The following is a 19,340-nucleotide window of genomic DNA, read 5'->3' as shown; positions in this document are numbered from 1 at the left end:
AGCAAGACAGGGCTCTGGTTCCCAGCTCTTCACGCTCCACTCCCAGCTTGGGGTCAAGTGGAGGAGTACTGGGCAGGGGGGTGAGGGGGAGATATCTAGGTAAGGTGAGAGAGACACTCCAACAGCAGAGGGCTTCAGTCCAGCCAAGACCCATAAATAAGCGCTAAAGGAGACCTCCTTTTAGACTCCTCATCGCCCTCCCACTCAGGACAGGGCCTCATCAAGGTATATTTGGAGGATGGATTGGACGAGGCTCTGATGTTCAGCTTTCCTGAGCCGCCTGCGTTCTATGGGGTATGGACCGAACCAGGCAGGAGCTCAGGGGCTGACTGTGAAGCTATAGGTGGTCTTGCTCAACACAGAGACTGAGGAGGTAGACCACTGGTGTCAGGCTGAATGGATCCCAGACAAACTGCAGGGCCCACAGCAGCCATCTTGTGACTGTGAGGAAATTGGAAGAGGGAAGTCAGCAGTAAGGCAATCAGGGCAGAAATATAGAAGATGCCAGGAACATTGTTGACATCTTGGAGAATCTGTACCAGCTCAAGAGTGTCTATCTCTAGACTTCTTTTATGTGCTAGAAAAATTAACTTCTACCTGGTTTAAGTCATTTTGTGGGAGGGCTTCTGTTACTTGCAGCCACAGGCACTTTCTGACAGAGCAGTCATCTTAGGATCACTCCACTTGTTTAAAAGTTGTCTCCCAAGTTGAACTGAGATCAGCCTCTGTGTCCTAGGAAAGTCCTGGCCATTCTGAACTCCCGCTTCTGCCTTCTAGGGTCACCCCAGAGAAATCTAGTTTCTTTCTTGTCTCCAGCATCTTCCCAGTTCCTTCCCACTGGCTTTTTCATGTTATTGGTTTTCACTCCATCTCTTACACCTGCAATTGTTTGTTTGTTGTACCTCAGGCTCCCTTAGTTGCTTTCTCAGCTGCTCAGGGCCCTGGGCAGCCTGAGGGTGCATGTCCTGTGTGTCACTTCTCAGACCCTCCCAGCCCACAGCAGCTGTTGGATTTGCACTTTCCTTGGTTGTTTATTTGTTTCCTCCATGCCCTGACCCATGGCTGGTCAAGAAAGCTTTCTTCCGTTGGGCTACCCTGCCCCCATTTTATTATTATCATAGTCTTTGCTGACTGTACGCCTCACCCCACCCTTACCACTGCATGGCCTCCCAAGAATCATTTATTCTGCAAACATTTGTCAAGCACTTACAATGTGCCAAGCATTGCCTGGGACAGCAGGGCCACAACCAGAACACTTCCTGCCTTCAAGGAGCTCAGCCATCCCGCTTTGCCCGTTCCACTTTGCATTTGAAGCTCGGTAAATCTGAGCTATCTCATTAGCCTACTTCCCTTGTTGATAAGCTGTCTAGAGAATAGTAGCAAGTGTGGGGTCGGGGAGAGGCAGGACAGGAAGATACTCTAATGCTGGTGGTTTCTTTTTAAAGACGGTTTCCAGGGATTTTCCTTCCTGTGTCAATATCAGATATCAGGGTTCTTCCAGTGCTAAGTCTCCTTTCCTGAGTTGCCATGAATATGTTGTTGTGTGTGTCTTTCCATTATCACCAGAAAGAAAGAGAACCATCTTTGGCAAAACTTTCCTCAGGATTTATAGTTTGAACAAGAGGGTTTATATTCGCAAACACGATCTCTTTCTTTTTAAGTCACACTATCTGCATATACTGGTCAGCCCAGAGCTCCATGTTTTTTCTCTCTACTGTTCTTCCTCTCCTTGGTTTCCTCATCTTCAAGGACTACATCAAAGGTTCCTTTTCGTTTTGTTGTTGCAAGCATTTAAGTTCTATTCTCTTAGAAAATTTCAATTATGCAATACAGTGTCATCAAGTGCAGTCGCCATGTTATGCATTAAATCCTCAGACTTCAATCAAAGGTTTGTAACTTGGGCTTTGTGATCTCTGGTGGGTATTTTGTGCATATGGGAATGTCCTCATTTTTTAAAAGAGGGTCACTGTTCATAGTTTTACCATAATGTTGAAAGGGTAAGGTATTACCTAGAAATCTTAAAAAGCTAATGCTTTTGATATTTTCTCAAGAGTTCATCCAGATTAAAGGGTAATCATTTATAACACAGCATCATGTGCTATCTTTTCCTGCAAAACTCCTAGTGTAAGCTCAGCAGCCCTTTTGTTTAGCACCTTCATTTTAGAATTAAAGTAACTGAAACTCGTAGAAGTCAAATAGCTTGCCCACAACCATCAGCTAGTTACTGGCAGAGCCAAGGTGGGCTCATGAGGCTGGGGTCCCCTGGAAGCAGCAGGGAAACTCACGGGCCAAAGGGTGAGGACTCAGGTGCAGAGCTTCTGTCTTCTTTCCTGGATTTCAAATTCTGTGAGGCATGAGCCCGTCTCACTACGCTAAGCCTCATTCTCTGTGTCTAATCATATTTCTAGCACATCATAGATCTCAATATTGGCTGCTAGATTGCTTTACATCTTTTAATGAAAAGTACTACTCTTGGGACTTCCCCAGTGGTACAGTGGTCAAGACTCCGAGCTCCCAATGCAGGGCACCCGGGTTCCATCCCTGGTCAGGGAACTAGATCCCACATGCATGCCACAACTAAGAGTTCACATGCCACAACTAAGGAGCCCGCTGGCCGCAACTAAGGAGCACATGTGCCACAACCAAGACCCGGTCCAAACAACAACAACAACAAAAAGATCCGATGCAGCCAAAAAAACAAAGGTACTCCTCTTGTTAGACCCAATTTCCCTCACATTCCGTTTCTTTTCTTCCTGAATCCACCACTCAGAACCTCAAGCACAGGGGGTTCTGCTGTGTGGAGCTGTTTCCCTTGCCCCTCACCACCTCAGCCCCAGCTTTGGGAAGTCTCCATCCATCAAGTCGCCTTTCTTAAAGGGCAATTCACCCCACTTCCTCCTTTCATACACTTACCCGCCTGGTCATCGTGACCTGACCATCAGGTTACAGCACAGTGGTGCCCTGATGCTGTCATCACTCGAAATCAATCAAACCCAACCTTGAATAAGTACTGGGTCTTCATCATGGATCTGCATACAGCCTACGCTTGACTCCTGTTGTATTTCACTGACTTTAATACACCCAGGTTTCCTGCACCCCTCCCCCCACCATGTTTTAATATCTCTGAAATCAGGATGCAATCTTGCAATTAATAGCGTGTCTTTGTCTTAGTCTGTCACCATTTTTTTCTTTCTTTCTTCTTGGCTCATAAAATAACGGCAAATTCGAGTCACTGAAAGGTGGTGTTGAAAGTGGCTCTAGATCCCACCCAGGCTGGGGCACTGGAAGACCCTGTGCAGGGCTGAGTTGCCTCTGATTGGTGGCAGTTCTCCCTGGAGGCTACGACGTGCCGCCAGCGTTTTTCTCCAGGGACATTGGCTTGCTCACACCATCCTTGCTCCTTCCAGCTGTTCATTTGTAACATCAATCAGTCAACCTTCAAGGCTTCGGGCACAGCATCCTCCTCCCCACCCCTTCCTGCTTACTCCTTCTTAGGTCGGCTTTGGTGTCTTTGCCACTGGAAGTTTTCCTCCTGCAAAGCCCAGCCTCTATCCAGCCCGAAGACTTCTCTCACCCTATTTATTCTCTTCCTGAATCCATCACTCTTGCTGCCTGCTCCGCCCCCAGCCCCTGGCCTAGCCCACTTGCAGGCCTGCCAACAAAACTGTTTCCTCGCCTGCAGGCCCATCCTGCCCAATTCCTCCGCCAGGGCTGTCACCTTTGCGAGCATTTCCTGAGAATTCTATTTTTTTCTCCTTTTGCCCCTTAATCTGTTTTTCTCCGCTTCCCTCCCCTAACCCACACACAGCTGGGATGACTCCTATGCTTTCTTCCTCCTGAAATCCCCTGGTACCCTCCCCCATCCTTTGCTGCCCTAAACCGGTCCCACCATTGCTAGGATTTGGTGCTGTGGGCCTGGCTTTGGCTGGGACCCATTTCGCACTAGTGAGATTCACCCCTCGGTCTGTATGCTGACTGAGATCACCCACCACCACTTGACAGCCAGACCCTGATCTCCTGCCTGGTCCTGTCCACCCCCCATTAGAACCCAGGTGGCTTAGGAAATCTGGACATCAGAGCCTCCTCCAATCTGCTCTGCCCAACATACCTTGAGGCCCGGTCCCGAGTGGGAGTGGGGTGTGGGTCCCGAAAGGAGGTCTCCTTTAGAGCTAAGTCACGGCGCAGCTGGGCAGACGCCGTCTGCTGCTGGAGTGTCTCTCGCCTTATCTAGATATTTCCCACCTCCAGTCTCCCCACCGTGACCCCAAGCTGGGAGGCAGACCCTATGTGCTGTCCCCCAGCTCTGCCCCCTGCTTCTCTTTGCCCTTCTCCCCAACACTTCCTTGCACCTGGAAGGGCCAGGCTCCCCACTTCCTCCAGAACCTTCTCTTGTTGTCCACCCCCTTCCCCATAGTGTTAATGGGGGAAGGGTTGTCTTCTCGCTCCTGTGAAGTGGGTTCCTGATCACGTGGCTCACCTCATTCACAAGGGGTAAAGAAGAGCTGCATGCACCCTCCCTGCGGGCCAGGCCTGGTATCTTACCTATCTTGTCTTATTAAAGAGGTCAAGTCCTCTCACTCCTGCTTAGGGAGAGAAACCTCATGATTTTGAAAGGAGGGATGCAACGAGGGAAAAGCCCGATATACGTGACTTTGCATATCAGCTGAGCAGTAACCCTCCGTCCCACCTCTGAGGGTCTACCTTATACTCCCCCCTCCCCCATCAGGGCTTGCAGGAAAGGGACAGTTGACCCCATCCCCAGGGACTAGGTGAGAGGATCTGGGAGGGGCCTCAGAGCTCCACCCTCCCGCCCCCAGGGGCCTCCCTAACTGAATCTGGGAAAGACAGGGCACTCACTGGCGCTGTGCCTTGGGGGACCCGTGTCCCTTTCTGTTTCAGGTGACAGAAACTCCAACTCAAATCCATTAAGCTAAGTTGAGAATTGTCGGCTCGTGTATCCGAAGAGTCCAGTTTTCCAGTCTGGGTGCTGGTTTCAGGCCTTAGTATGTGCAGGGGTGCAGCCAGGTCCTTCGGACTTGGTTTCCCATTCTCGGTGGCGACGTCTTTATCCAGCTCCACGAGGCAACCAGCTTATCCCGGCCTCGCTGCCAGCAGGGCCAGTGCCAGGAAGAGGCCCACCTGATCCTGGGAACTTACCAGGGGATGGGAGGTGGAGGGGAGTGGGGGGTCCCAGCACTGGGCCCTTCAGTAGCCCTTCAGCTACAGCTGGGGCAGTCCAGGTAAACGTAGCCTGCAGTGATGCCTGCTTCTTACTTCTCCTTTGTTTCTGCCAGACTCAGTTACCATCCCCCTCTTCCTTACTTACCTGTTCTTGGACCTAAGGTAGGAACCCCCTGAGTTTGCTTTTGCCAGCATCTCAGACTTCAGTGGGGAAGGGTTCTGGGCTCTGCCATTGCTGCTCCTGGGGTCAAAGGTGATCGGACTGTCTGTGCTGTTCCATCCTCGAGGGGCATTCATCAGCCCCCTTCATAGAGCCTGTCAGATGCACTGTGTGCGTCAATCGAAAGCCCTTCCAGAATACCCACGCTTTCTTTTTTCCACCACACTTTTGCACATGCGCCCTCACCTCGAATGCCAGGAGCAGAACAAGCGTGGGAAGGTCAGACACTGTGTGGCCCTCCTCTGTCCTGACGCTCTGGCAGCTCTGCCGTATGACGTGGCACAAAGAAAGCCTCAGCACCTCCTCCGCCCATCCTTCCAGCCCACCCCGCAGGTCAGAGTCGGCACCACGGCAGTATCTATTTGCCACGCCGGTCCTAACTTCCTCCTTCTCTGGCGAATCCCCAAGTTGTCCTTTAGGTCTCTGCTCAGGAGGCTGCACGTCACTTCCTCCAGGAAGTCTTCCCTGACTTGCATTCCCCTGAACCTGCTTTCAGTCACACCCTGTGTATATATAATATATCTCTACCTCTATCTCAGAACATGTTTTATGCTGCATTTTAATAATGTACCTACTCGCCACACTAGAATATGACGTTTTTGAAGATGGGTGCTATGGCTCAGTCATCTTTGTATTTCCAGGACCCAGCACAGAGCCTGGCACACAACAGAAGCTCAGAAATCTTTGTTGGGTACGTGAATGCGTGAATGAAGGAGTGATTAAATGAATGACTACCCTGGTCTAGGAGCCAGGTCATTTTGAAGGTGAAAGAATCAAAAATTCATTAAGCCTCTTTGAAAAAAGAAAATCGATTTTCTTCTCCCTTCCCTGTGGCTGCAGGAGGAGGTGGTAGATGAAGCAGAGGCTGTTTGTTTCTGCTGATGAGGCTGGAGGTCAGGTGGTGTCCTCATCTTCCTGCGAAAAGCCGTGCGACACGCGGAGTCCTGCGTGCCCTCCCCTCGCACAGTCCACGCAGCAGGCTACCCTGCCCCTTCAGCTCCTTCTCCTGGGTCCTAAGCGTTTTCTAATTTGTCTATGTGTGTGCATGTGTGTGTATATCTGTGTCTATGCAAGTAAGCCAGTGTGTGCGTATGTGTATGCGTGTCTGTGTGTATGTGTATGCGTCTGTGTGTACATGTGTATGTGTGTGTCTGTGTCTCTGCATAAGTGTGTGTGTGTTTGTGCGTCAGCGAGCCACCTGAAGCGATGTGTGGAATCTTCTTTTTTTCTTTTTTCAAATTTATTTATTTATTTATTTATATTTATTTTTGGCTGTGTTGGGTCTTCGTTGCTGTGCGAGGGCTTTCTCCAGTTGCGGCGAGCGGGGGCCACTCTTCATCGCGGCGCGCGGGCCTCTCACTATCGCGACCTCTCTCGTTGCGGAGCACAGGCTCCAGGCGCGCAGGCTCAGGAGTTGAGGCTCACGGGCCCAGTCGCTCCGCGGCAGGTGGGATCTTCCCAGACCGGGGCTCGAACCCGCGTCCCCTGCATCGGCAGGCGGACTCTCAACCACTGCGCCGCCAGGGAAGCCCCGACGTGCAGAATCTTGTCTGTCACCGGAGTGCAGGTACGTTAGCAGCAGGGGGTGGTCCGTGGCTTCCCTCACTTCTCTGGGGTCGTGTGCTTGGTCTCACCCTGGGAAGGAGCCTTCGGGGTGGAGCCCGGCTGCTCTCAGCCTGATCTTTTGTACTTAAGATCCCTTGGGTCACATTTGTCTTTTTATTTCAGTTCATAAAGAAGTTATTTGCTAGATGAACGTCAGAGGAAAGGGGCCGTCAGCACTTGAGGGTACTGAACGCATCATTGCCACGAGACGTGGCACGGGCCTAAACCACAGGCCTCGTACCAGGTGGAGGGAGGGATGTAGGTGGAGAAGAAGATCATGGTGGAGGACCTCAGCCCCCCGCCAGGGTCCTTTGGCCAGGGTCCTGGGGGAGCCCAGACGGGCTTTGCCTTCACTGTCTCTCCCCTCCCTGCAGAGCTGCTGCCGGGAGGGCCCTGGGGAGGCCCTGTCTGTTCAGAAGTGGGCTGTGAGGGACAGCAGTCCTCGCAGACAGCGGAGACGCTGGGGGACACGGCGATGCTGGGAGACACAGTGACACTGGGGGACACGGTGACACTGAAGGACACAGTAACATTGAGGGATACAGTGATGCTAGGGGGGTATGGTAATGTTGGGGACATGGTGATTATGGGAAATATGGTGACACTGGAAGACGTGGTGACATTGGGGGATATGGTGATGATGGGGGACATGGTGACAGTAAAGGACATGGTGATATTGAGAGACACCATGACACCGGGAAGCAGAGTGATGCCAGGAACATGGTGACACTGGAGGACATGGTCACATTGGGGACGTGGTGATGTTGGGGGCACCATTATGCTTGTGGAACTATAAGGACATAGTGACAACAAAGAACACGGTGACGTTTGGGGACATGGTGACCCTGGGAGTCACAGAGACATTGGAGGACACAGTGATGCTGGGAACATGGTGACACGGGGGGACACGGCGACATTGGGGACATCGTGATGCTGGGGGATATGGTGGGGACGCCAGGGGACACTGTGACCTTCCTTCCCCTCTCAGTCCCTCAGTTAGGGCCAAGAAGGATGCCCATGGTCAAAAGAGAAACTGCAAATCAAGTGGGAAGAAAGGGAGGCCTCGGGAAGGCTCGCCGGAGGAAGCGTGCGCGGCTGCGGGGGTGTGCGTCGGTGCTGGGGCAGCTTTAGCGGGATTAGCTGGGAGGCAGGAGGCTGAGGAAGCTAATTATAAAGTTTGTGCAGAGATGAGAGAAGATTATAAGCCCTCTTGTGCATCAAGATTTTAAAAATGAGAGCAGAGTTCTTTCCCTGAAGACGAATGGGGATAAATGGTGAGTAAAGGTAAAAAAGGAGACGTGGGCGCTGGCTGGGCTGCGGCCGGGGAGACCGCGGTCACCTGCAATGTGCGCAGCAACGAGGGTCCTGCTAAGTCTGAACCCCGTGTAGTCAGGGGAGACCCCTCGTCTGATCCTGACTGCGTGCGTGGCAGCTGCTTGGCAGGCCTGGGCTCTGCTGGGCGGCTCTGTGAAGCACGGGTGTCATCAGTCAGCGGCACTTCTTGGGCCCCTGCTCTGTGTCAAGCAGGGGGCTGGGTGCCCCGGGGGGTACAGGTTCTGTGCCCCATGCCTTGGGTTAGTTGGCCAGGAAGGGTATAGGGTGTGGGAAACACTGGGGAGCCGTACTGAAAATGGGGCTTGCCCCGGACTGGGGGCTGGAGAAGCCTCCACAAAGGAGGACAGACGAGACAGGGCGCAGAGAATGCGGGCCGCCCTGCCGGCAGAGCCTCCTAGTCAGGCAGCCTGGTCAGAGTGGAGGATTCCTGCAGGAAAAGGCAGGAGCTGGGACTCAGGGCAGAGAGGGCCTTGAATCGTGCAGTAAAGGCCTGGGCTTTTTCTGAGGACACTGCAAACCACCCGAGGGGCTTGGAGCCCTGGAAATGTCCCGAGAGAAGAGGGTTTCAGGACAACTTGGCTGGCCGGTGCACAGAACAGGTGACCTGGGCAGGAAGAGCCTGCAGCTGGCTTTTGCAAGAGTCCCAGATGAGGCAATGGGGCTCCACCATGGCGGGAATAGAAGTGAACAGCTGGACGAATGGCCTTGACCCCGCACAGCTGGCCTGCAGCCCTATCTCCCACGTTGGTGGCAGCAGGCTGTGCTTCTCACCCACAGGGTTCATCTTCCAAAGACTTTGGAGGGAGGCAGGGGGAGCATCCTTGTTCTGTTAAAGCAAACCTCCCTGTATAATGGAGAAAAAAGCACAGCGTCAAGAGGCGGCATCCTCGTTGAGTTACGAGTCTCCTTGTCTGCACTCCACCCTAAGGGTTTGGGGCGAGGGACTCTGCTCCGGCCCTCCCACCTGGCTGCTGGAGGATGTGAGTGCAGAGAGCCTGGACTCCCCCATGTTCACACATGACACCTTGCTCTGAGAGAGAGGGCAGGGAGCCTGGGTCTCCTGACCACTTGTTCGGTATTCTTATGTCCCCTTATTCACCCACCTCCTTAGGAGATAAACTCTACACTATTCAAAGGAGTTCTAGGTGGTAGAAGATGGTAAGAGAAACAGCAAGAGAAAGGAGAGGAATAAAGGTGTATTGATGTCTGTTCTGTCCGCGTAAATTCATTGAATCCTTATAACCGCTACGCAGATCAAGATGGCTGCATGTTACCAAAACACAGACTGTGTCATCAACCTCCTGGGTCACACAGCCAATACGTGGGGGCTGAGGGATGTGATTTGGATTCAGATCTTCCCACGCCAAACCTCTGGCCTTCTACTCATCAAAATGGATTAACCTGCCTCTACAAGGTTGAGTGGAGCAGATTTGGGGGGGGCAGGGAGCACCTCTGGGACGAGGGGGAGGAAATGCACCGACCCGCTCTCTCACTTTTCTCTCCCTTTGATCCATTTCAGCTGCCTGGTCCTCCACACCATGAACAGCACCCCGAGGGATGCCCAGGCCCCCGGACACCGCGAGGGCCTCCTGCCTTCTGTGGCCCGGACCCCCTCTGTCACCCAGGTCATGCCAGCCAAGAAGATAACTTTCCTCAAGCGAGGGGACCCCCAGTTTGCTGGGGTTCGCCTGGCCGTTCACCGACGCGCCTTCAGGAGCTTCGGGGCCCTGATGGATGAGCTCTCTCAGCGCGTGCCGCTCTCCTTTGGGGTGCGCTCCGTCACCACGCCCCGGGGCCTGCACGGCCTCAGCACCCTGGAGCAGCTGCAAGATGGAGGCTGCTACCTCTGCTCCGATAAGAAGCCCCCCAGGACCCCCAGCGGGCCGGGCCGGCCACGGGGGAGAAGCCCTTCTCAGCCGTCACGGGATTTTGAAGGCTGCTGCGAGGCACCTGGAACAGCTTCTTCCTGCAAAAGTCTCGGAGCCCCGAGGAGGATAACGCTGGTTAAGAACGGCGACCCTCGGTACCAGCAGACGGTGGTGATCAGTCACAGAAACACCAGGAACCTGACGGCCTTTCTCAGCAAAGCCTCGGATCTGCTGCACTTTCCCGTGAAGCAGGTGTACACAGCCGGTGGGAAAAAGGTAGGCTGTCGGGTATGACCTTTCCTTAAAAGGTTCTCTGGACCGCAGCTCAAAACACTTAGGTGGAACTGGGAAGTTATTCCTTTAAAAGAGGCACTGATTGCCCTGCTACTAATTAAAGGTGAATAGAGTGGAGACATTCAGTCAGTTCATCAAACGGGCAATTGTCCTTCATATTTTTAGCTACCATTTAGCAAGCGCTTAGTACCTGTTCCTTGCACGCTTTGATTGTTTTCTTATCCCAATCCTCTTAACCTATTTTGGTGAGAGTTCAGTGTAGGAAACAGAAAAGACTCAAAGTGCTTTAAGCAGAAAGCAATTTCACACAGGGCATTGGGGGGACTGTCCAATCGTTGGAAAGCTGCGGGAGGGAACTCCAGGTTGGGTGTGCAGGATGGGCTCCCGGCATCCTGCAGAAAGCTGCTAGCTCCGCTCCAAGCCACTGTGATTGGGCTCAGGAGGACTCCTCGCCAGTGGACCCGAAGCTTATAAAGCTGGGTCAGCAACCTGCCCCAGGGGCATCTTCATGCCCAGGGACACCAGCCACTGCTGCCTGAGCGCCATCGCCTCCCAGTACCCACAGGCTTGCTTTGTAGCCACACGACAGCCAGAAGCAAGAAGAGACAGTGTCGACCTCGCTTGCCTTCCCGGGCTTGACCTACCTGATGGAACCCGATCGGCATCCGGCCTAAGTGGCAAGAAGGCTAGTGAATGTAATTTTTGCCCGTCTGGGTTTTGCTGAACATGAATGTAACCCAAGATGGGCAGGCTGGAGGATGGAGGTTGACTGATCTAATCCACATAAACTCTCACAGTCTAGTCCTATAGCTACGGACACCTGTATACGCCATGCTACCAATACTTAGATTTATAACAGCAGCTACAGCAGCGTGTCCCCACCTAGCAATGGAACCATCCCTCCTACCATGGAGACATGTTCCCCTGCTCCCCAAAGTTGCACCCGTGCTGTACCATTCTCTTCCGGCTCAGTCACGATCCCACCTTTATACCCTCTATCTTAAGAGCCCTTTCTTTCATTTCCTTGTTAATAAGCATACCCTTCTAACTGGAGAAAACAAAAAAGAACAGATTCTGTACTTTAACAGTGGAATGAAATCCCCCAACATCGCTAATTATGACGTAATGCTATAAATTGTGCAGATCATCAGATAGGCAGGATCCTTGGGGCCAGGTGAGATTTTTCTAAAAGCAGGGACCTGCTTCCTGGAATGCAATCCAGCACTGAAGTTGCCTGCACGACCCAGCCCGGGATGTCATGATGGTGGGGGGTAGGGGTAGGTGGGGGGAGGATGACCCAAGCGTCTGGGCAGGAGCCTAGAGAGCCATTGGAGGAGGGAGAGAAAGGCCATCTGTGCCTTGTCCTTCTCTGCTCCACTAGGGGCAGAGGCAGAGGCCCTGGGCTCAGATTAGACTGGAAAGCACAGATCAGACCCAAGAGAGGACTCTGCCTGGGAAAAGTGTGAGATAGTGAATCAGGTCTCCGTACGGGAGCCCTGGACCTTCTGTTAATGGCTGCTCTAAAAAAATACACGTTCCGGAGGGAGGAAGTGTGGGCGGGGAAGCAAGTCAAAGTCTTCTTGAAGTCTTTTCCACCTGAGTATCCAGAATAGCCTCTAAACCACAGGCCTCGTAGCAGGTGGAGGGAGGGATGTAGGTGGAGAAGAAGATCATGGTGGAGGACCTCAGCCCCCCACCAGTCATGGAGGCGTCTTGAGGAGTGAATGGGATCCTTCCCTTGGATCAGAAGTCTGGGGTGAGATGTGCAAATATCAGGAAAGGGACCAGCGACAGCGGATTCTCCCTCTATCCGTGTCTCGCTGGCCAGAAGCGGGCCCTGCAGACCACGCCTCCTGACTCAACACTCTGCTTCCCCAGGTGGACTCTCTGAAGGGTCTGCTACACAGCCCCCCGGTGCTGGTATGTGCCGGTCACGAGCCCTTCAGACCTCTGGCAGTGGAAGATGTCAGAAGAAATGGAAGTGAACCTTTATCTGGGCAGATTTCAAGGAGCAAAAGTGGTGAGTTTGTTCCGCAGGATCCCCGGTCTTATTTGCACTGGATGGTGGTTTGGTAGGGCTGGGCAGATATCCTTTCTAGATCATTTAAAAAACCCTGCCTTTGGCTCCAGGTCTCGGGCAACCCATTTGTTTGGGGGTCTCTCTTGCCTCTTCCTCTTTCTCATCACCATCAGCCTTAACTAGGTTGAACATTTGGCTGGGATAAGAGAGATGGGAGTATTTAAACAGGGATTAGGAGATCTTGAACTTTAAGCTTCTAGGATCTAAAATAAACTTCGTTAAGAGCCATAGTGGGCGTGACATTATGGAGGCAGTGGACCATGGATACGTGGCCTTTGCATCTTTCAGGAGTCATGACTCTCTTAGGCAGCAGTGAGGACCAAACAGACCAAAACAAATGATAACCATTGATCATCCATCCATCCATCCATCCATCCATCCATCCAGCCAACCATCCATCCATCCAGGTGCCAGAGGTAGCCTTCATTATTAAAAAAACAATAACAACCACCACAACAAAAACCCCAAAAGCAAAATTATTGGAATGACAATGGGCAAATTTTGGCGAGTAGACAAAATAATATCCTTTGTGAAAAGCTATGAAGAGAAAGACAGCCATGGTTTCAGTGATCGCATCATGCTGGGTGTTGGATGTACAAAGGCCCATCAGCCACAGCCCCTCCTCTGCAGGAGCCCCCAGTCTCATTTGGTGCTTATGGAGGAGCAGGACCGGGCAAAACCTTCTCCTGCCCAGATGGACTCAGGAGGTCTGCTCTTCTGCCGGCCATAGGCTCAGCCTCGGCCAGCCCCTCCCTCTTGCCAAGCATTAGCTCAGGAGATGAAATGAGAAAGTACCAAGGGCTACATTATCTCTGGGGATCATGTCTTTCTATCCCCGGTGACCCCCTCTTCTTCTCTTTTTCAGGGCTGAGGGGCAGGCTTAGCTACCAGGACCTGCTATCGTGTGTCCAGGTCCTTCCTTGCAACCATTTATCAACCCCAAAGCTTGATGAGTGTTAAGAGGATAAATCGTCACTAATAATTGCAAAGCATTTTACAGTTACAATCAGGTGTGTCTGCAGCAGCTTATTGATTTTTGCTTCCTGTGCCGTGGGTAGGTGTGAGCAGGGCTAGGATTTAGCTCTGGGCACTGATGCTCTGCAGTCAGCTCTGCTGTCTATCGAGAACCTACTTTGTGCCAGCAACTTTGCAGGAAGCTTTACATGCACTGCCTTGCATCCTCAAAACAAACCTACCCGTTAGATACCATTACTCTTATTTTACAGCTCAGGAGAGAGGCTCTGCCAAAGACTACACAGCTAGGAAGTGGCAGGGCTGAGACTGAATTCGGACTTCAGGTTCGTCTCGCTGGGCTCTGCTGGTTCACACCCCGGCAGCTCCGTGAATATTCGTGCTAGAACGGTTTCTTCCCTTACTGCTGGTTTTGGAGGTGGCAGGGGTATACAGACCGTGGAAGGCTCATGACTGGCCTTGACTCTTCTATCCCGACACTCTCCCCGGCAGCTCACTATCTTTCCTTCTTTCCTCTTGCTTGTCATCGTGCACCAGGGAGCTGGGAGCCAAGAGCCAAGCAGAGTGTGATCCATGCGCGGTCCAGGCCAGGCAGCAGGCCACGGCAGTTTTCCTTGCCGTCCGAGAGGTCTGGGCTCAGTGACCCCTCGGTGCCTCTGCATCGTGCCTGCATGTGCCCAGCTCCTGACAAGCACCCTCAGGACACACGTGCCCAGCTCGGCCCGTTGGCAGCCGGTGAAGACATCGAGAAGGACGTGCGCGTGAACGAGGACGGCAGCTTGTCCGTGGAGATGAAAGTCCGCTTCCACCTACTGGGGGAGGACCTGCTCCTGTGGTCCAGGAGGGTCGGGAGGGCCAGCAGGCTCACAGCGGCCAGTGGGGAGGGCCCCGTCCTGGGGGAGGCAGATCCCCTCGGCTGTGTGTGGAGGGGCCCCCCTAGGTACCCCTCGGAGCCTGGGGCACAGGGACTGGCGCCCTGCGAGGCAGGAGGTGTGGGAGCCTTTGACCGAGGCCGGTGGCAGCCGGGGTCTAGATATGAGATCTGGATGAACCCCCTTTATGCCCCCCAGGGAGAGCAGACAGCCTCTCAGAGGAGGTCTGGGCTGACCCCGAAGTCCCACTCCAGGACCCCCAGGAGCCAAGGGGTCGCCAGCCGGAAAAGCAGGAGCGAGGACAGTGCCGGCCCTTCCTCCAGTGACAGACCCCCTGACGGTTCTGAGACCAACTCTTCCTGCTGCCCCAGGTCCCTGGAGGATGGGGTGGGCAGCTGTGGCCCACATCTGGCCTCGGGGGCTGGTGAGGGCACAGGCGAGGGAGCAACGCCGGGCCGCAGGGAGCTCCATGGCGGCCTGAAACCCGGGACCCGAGGCCCGGCAGACGCTTTTCCCGACTCCTCGGCAAGCGGCGGGTCTCACGGGGAGTCCAGTGAAAGGGCTGAGCTGCACCAGGGCCGCCCCAGCAAGGAGAGCAGGGCCGTGACTTCCTGGGGGGCCACCCGGGGGGGAGGCCCCGGCCCGCCCGCTGGGAGCCCCTCGTCTGTAAGGAAAGAGGGCCCGCGGGCAGAGGAGCGTGGACAGGGCGCCGGACAGCCCCGGGCAGCCTCTGGGGAGCGTGGACAGGGCGCCGGACAGCCCCGGGCAGCCTCTGGGGAGGGTGCAGGAGGCCACTCCCCACCTTCCGCCTGTGCCGCAGCCCCAGGCAGGAGCGGAAAGCAGGAGAGCAGAGCCAGCGGCCTGTCCTCACCCAGCGTTTCCGTCCTCAGCCGAGGGTCCCAGAGGGGCCGCCCCAGGCAGCACCACCACCCAAAGGACACCCACTGCCCACTCGGCTCGCCTGTGTCCAGGCCAGTGCCGGGGCCTCCCAGCAGAGGCAGGGACCGCCCAGACAGCCCAGCGCCTGGCCCTTCCGGAAGCCCACACAGCCCCAGGAGCCGGGCCTCCCGGCACCCGGGGCCCCCCTTCTCTGCCTCTCTTCCTTCCCGCGACACGCGAGGGCGCAGCAGCGTTCCCATCACCCCCGTGAGCAATTCTGACTGTGTTTCCAATTTCCACCCCCCAAACTCCCCGGCTGCTGAGACCGAAGGGGACTCCGAGGTCAGGGCGTGCTCACCAGCTCCCACACCTTCAAACACATCTGGCTCTTTCCACTGCCAAGCTGATGGCCCGGGTGAAAAGGCAGGGGGTGACAGTCCCAAGCCTCCCTGGCCCTTGGTGCTGCCAGTCGGGTGGCCCGAGGGAGGGAGGCCAGGAGCGCACCGGGACAGCTGCTGCCCGCGGCTGCGCGCGCCCCCGGCCCTCGGGCCCCCCGGTGGGAAGACGCGGTCGCTGCCAGCCTCCCCGTCTTGGGGCGGCCAGGGGCCCTTCTCTGAGGCCTGCTTGGTGTGCAGCAGGTGCTGTCCCATGCCTCCCAAGCCACGGCCCTCGGGCAGGAAGCGTCCTTTGTGTAGCCTCAGCCACAGCGAGGGCAACCCCAGTGCTGACGGGGAGCCGGGCGGGGCCGAGGCGGGGGAGGAAAGGCTGGACGTGGGGCCCCCTCGGCCCCCTGGCTCTCTGGGAGGGGCCGTGGGGAGAGCAGTCAGAGCCGTGAGAAGGGGCGGCTCCCACCGCGCTCCCAAGCTCGGGAGAACGTTCCAGGAGAAGGTCTCGGGTGGAGGAGACGGCCCGGAGGAGCAGGAGGAAGGCGGCTGCGTGATGCTGGGTGCCCTGCCCCGAGCCTCCCCGGGGGCCGTGGTCCGTGCATGGCTGAGCAACATCCCGGAGGAGCCCGTCAAATACGAGATGGCGGACGAGGGCGAAGGCACGGCTGGGCGCGGCCCGGAAGGTCCCGAGGAGGACCCCGTTGACAAACATCCCCCAGACGGCCCGGAAGGATCAGTGCCGGCCAGACAACTGCCCCCGGAAGGGGTGGCCAGCGAGAAAGCAGAACCAGATGCAGCCCTCCCGGTGACCGGCAGTGCTGGTCCCAAGTCGGGAGAGGGCCTGCCTCGCAGCGGGCTTCCAGAAGCCCCCGCGGAGGCTGGCAAAGGCAAAGGGGCGGCCGTGGACCGTGCGATGGGCCAGGGCGTGCTTCCCGGTAGCGTCCCTTCCTCCGTACACGTCATGAAGGCGCTGATGGGATCCAGGCCGGGCCGGCCCCGCAGCGTGCCAGAAGTGCCCAGCTCGGCAGGCAGGAGGCTCGGCCGCTCGGCCCAGGCCCTCATCACCTGTCTCGCCCGGCTCCGCTTCTCTGATGATGACCTCGGGCCTCCCGCTGGCAAAGTGAGGTTCCCAGACTCTCCTCGGTTCCAGGAGCTCCTGAGCACCTTCCAGGCCCTGTGGCCGGGGAGTGGCCTTGGGCACAGAGAGCTGGACTCGGGCCTCCAGGAGCTAGGCTGCGGCCAGGCCCTGCCGGCCCTTGCGTCCCACGCTGCAGCTGAGGACTCCACGCCAACATCCTCCTCTGGTGTGGATGTTGGCAGTGGTTCCGGAGGCTCGGGCGAGGGCCACGGGCCCTGCACCGTGGACTGCGCCCTGGTCCCCGAGGGGATGGGGCTGCCCTCAAGCATCCCCTGCCAGAGGCCTGACTCCAGAATCTCAGGGGACCCAGAGGATCCGGGAAACCAACAGCCGAGTGGCTCCAAGGCTGGTGGTGCCTCCAGCGAGGACGAGGCAGAAAGAAACAGCGGGGAGCAGATGTTGGACAGTGACCTGGACCAAGGTGTTAAAAACACGACGCGGGAAGAGGGGGTGCAATTAGAGGAGATAAAAGAGGAAAAAGAACGAGCAGAACTGCAGGAAGAGGGGGTACAATTAGAGAGAATAAAAGAGGAAAAAGAAAGAGCAGAACTGCAAGAAGAGGGTGTGGAAGGGTTTCCTGAAGAGGAAGGAATCACAGGACGAGAACTGTCGGGGGCCGGCTCTCAGGATGGGGCGGGTGCCAGGGGAGACAAGAGCCTGCAGGAAGAGGAGGGGGACCCCACCTCGGCCACGCTGAGCCCTCCGGGGGCGAGGGAGAGCCCGACAGAGCGCCCCAGGAGCCTCGGGGAGAGCGACCCAGACGCCAGCGGGCGTCAAGGTGGCCCCGACGCCGAGCCTTCTTTGGAGAAGTTGTCCACGGCAGCTGAGACAGGCTGTGAGCAAACCCAGGCCAAGCTCACCCAGGGGGCGGGGGAGAGGGGCACTTCCACAGCCCGCAGAGGGCCTCTGGACCCTGACCCCCTCTGGGTGTCCAAGTTGCTGAAGAAGATGGAGAAAGCCTTCATGGCCCACCTCGCCACTGCCACGGCCGAGCTCCAAGCCCGCTGGGGCCTGGAGAGCAACGACCTGCTGGACCGGATGGTGGCCGAGCTGCGGCAGGACGTGGGCCGGCGGCTCCAGGACGGCATCGAGAAGGAGCTCCGCAAGGTGCAGAGCCGGGCGGGGGGCACGGCGCCGGGGCCACCCAGGGAAGCCCTCCGCTGGGAGACGCCCCTGCAGACCGAGCAGTACAGGCGGCACCTCCAGGGCCTGAGTGACCTCTCAGCTTTCTCCGAGCACACGCAGGGCCGGGGGCCCCCCTCCTTCTCCCTGGAGGATGTGCCAACCTTCAGAGGAGCCCTGGGGACCCGGCTCGGGGAGCAGGCTGAGGAGGAGGAGTTCTGTCCCTGTGAGGCCTGCGTGAGGAAGAAAGTGGTCCCTGCATCCCCGGGGGACGCAGTGCGGGCAGCCAGTGGGCCCGTCAGAGAGGCCTTTGACCTGCAGCAAATTCTGCAGAAGAAGAAAGGAAGATGTGCGGACGGGGAGACAGCAGAGGCGGCCCCTGCGAAGAGGGGCATGGAGGCCCTTGAGAAGGACCCCTCGGGGACAGACCCTGTCCGGGGAGCTGACAGAGGCCCTGAGCTGGGATCAGGCCAGGGCCCCGGGGTGGAGGAGGGAGACGAGACCCTCAGCAGAGATGAAGCCCCCCGGGGGGCAGAGGAGGGGGCAACTGCTGAGAAGAGAGAGAGGAAAACAGAGCCCTTTGTAGGCAGCTACCTGGACGGGGCGGGGCGGGGGGAGCAGGGCGTGGGCAGGGAGGAAGGAGACCCGGAGGTGGGCTCTGGGGCTGCGGACCCTGGGCCGGGTGAAGCCCCGGGCGGAGGCGACCCAAGTCCAGGAGGACACAACGCTGTTGCCGAAAGTGCCGAGGCCCAAGGAGCTGAAGGGAAGCGACAGCCAGAGTCAGGAGGAGGAAATCAAGGTAAGAGAGAAGCGCGCCCTCAGCTTGGCCTCGGACACCGCCAGTCGCGTGAGGCTTCTAGAAACAGCAGCCCAGACCAGGAGGGCAGGCCCACGCCGTCCCTGGCCCCAGGTGCAGACTCCCCCCGCCAAAGGTCAGGCCTGAAGTCAGGCCTCTCGCCTTCCAGCACATCATCTCTGGGAAACTGCCCTCAGCTCTCTCAGAAAAGCTCCGAAGATGAGCCTTCAGACAGACACACGAGGAGCACTGAAGACGAGGCCAAGGGCGTCCCTGATCCAGAGACAAAAGTCACAGGCACGTGTCCAGAAAGCTCCCCTTCTGAGCAAGAAGGGGCCCCCTCAGGCTCGAGGACGCCAGAGCGAGAAACAGTTGAAGGTCTGACTCCAGAGCAGGGGACAGAGGGAGGCTCTGACTTAGAAGCTGAGAAGGTAGTGAAAAGTCTTGCTTCCGCAGAAGTGATGCTTAAAAACCTCCCCATGGACAGGACAGATGGCTTTGGCCAAGACGACTTAGATTTCTAAGGATCCAGCTGCAAGACAGTCCTGAGTCTGGAGCTCAGCCTACTGGAGATGCATAAGGGACATGGGCA

The 19,340-nt window shown here is 56.4% G+C and overlaps 1 protein-coding gene across 1 annotated transcript; it reads left to right on the top strand.

The window, feature by feature from the left end:
- The first annotated feature begins 9,879 nt into the window (after positions 1-9,879).
- RP1L1 (RP1 like 1) lies at positions 9,880-18,971 on the top strand. Its single transcript, XM_024130783.1, has 5 exons — positions 9,880-10,485; positions 12,382-12,523; positions 14,093-18,534; positions 18,641-18,799; positions 18,918-18,971. The coding sequence occupies exons 1-5, from the start codon at positions 9,880-9,882 to the stop codon at positions 18,969-18,971; spliced, it is 5,403 nt and encodes a 1,800-aa protein (XP_023986551.1).
- Positions 18,972-19,340: the final 369 nt, after the last annotated feature.

Source organism: Physeter macrocephalus, chromosome 9, assembly GCF_002837175.3.
Source record: "Physeter macrocephalus isolate SW-GA chromosome 9, ASM283717v5, whole genome shotgun sequence".
Taxonomy (NCBI): Eukaryota; Metazoa; Chordata; class Mammalia; order Artiodactyla; family Physeteridae; genus Physeter; species Physeter macrocephalus.
The sequence above is the reverse complement of the archived record's forward strand: the minus strand, read 5'-3'. Positions and strand labels throughout refer to the sequence as shown.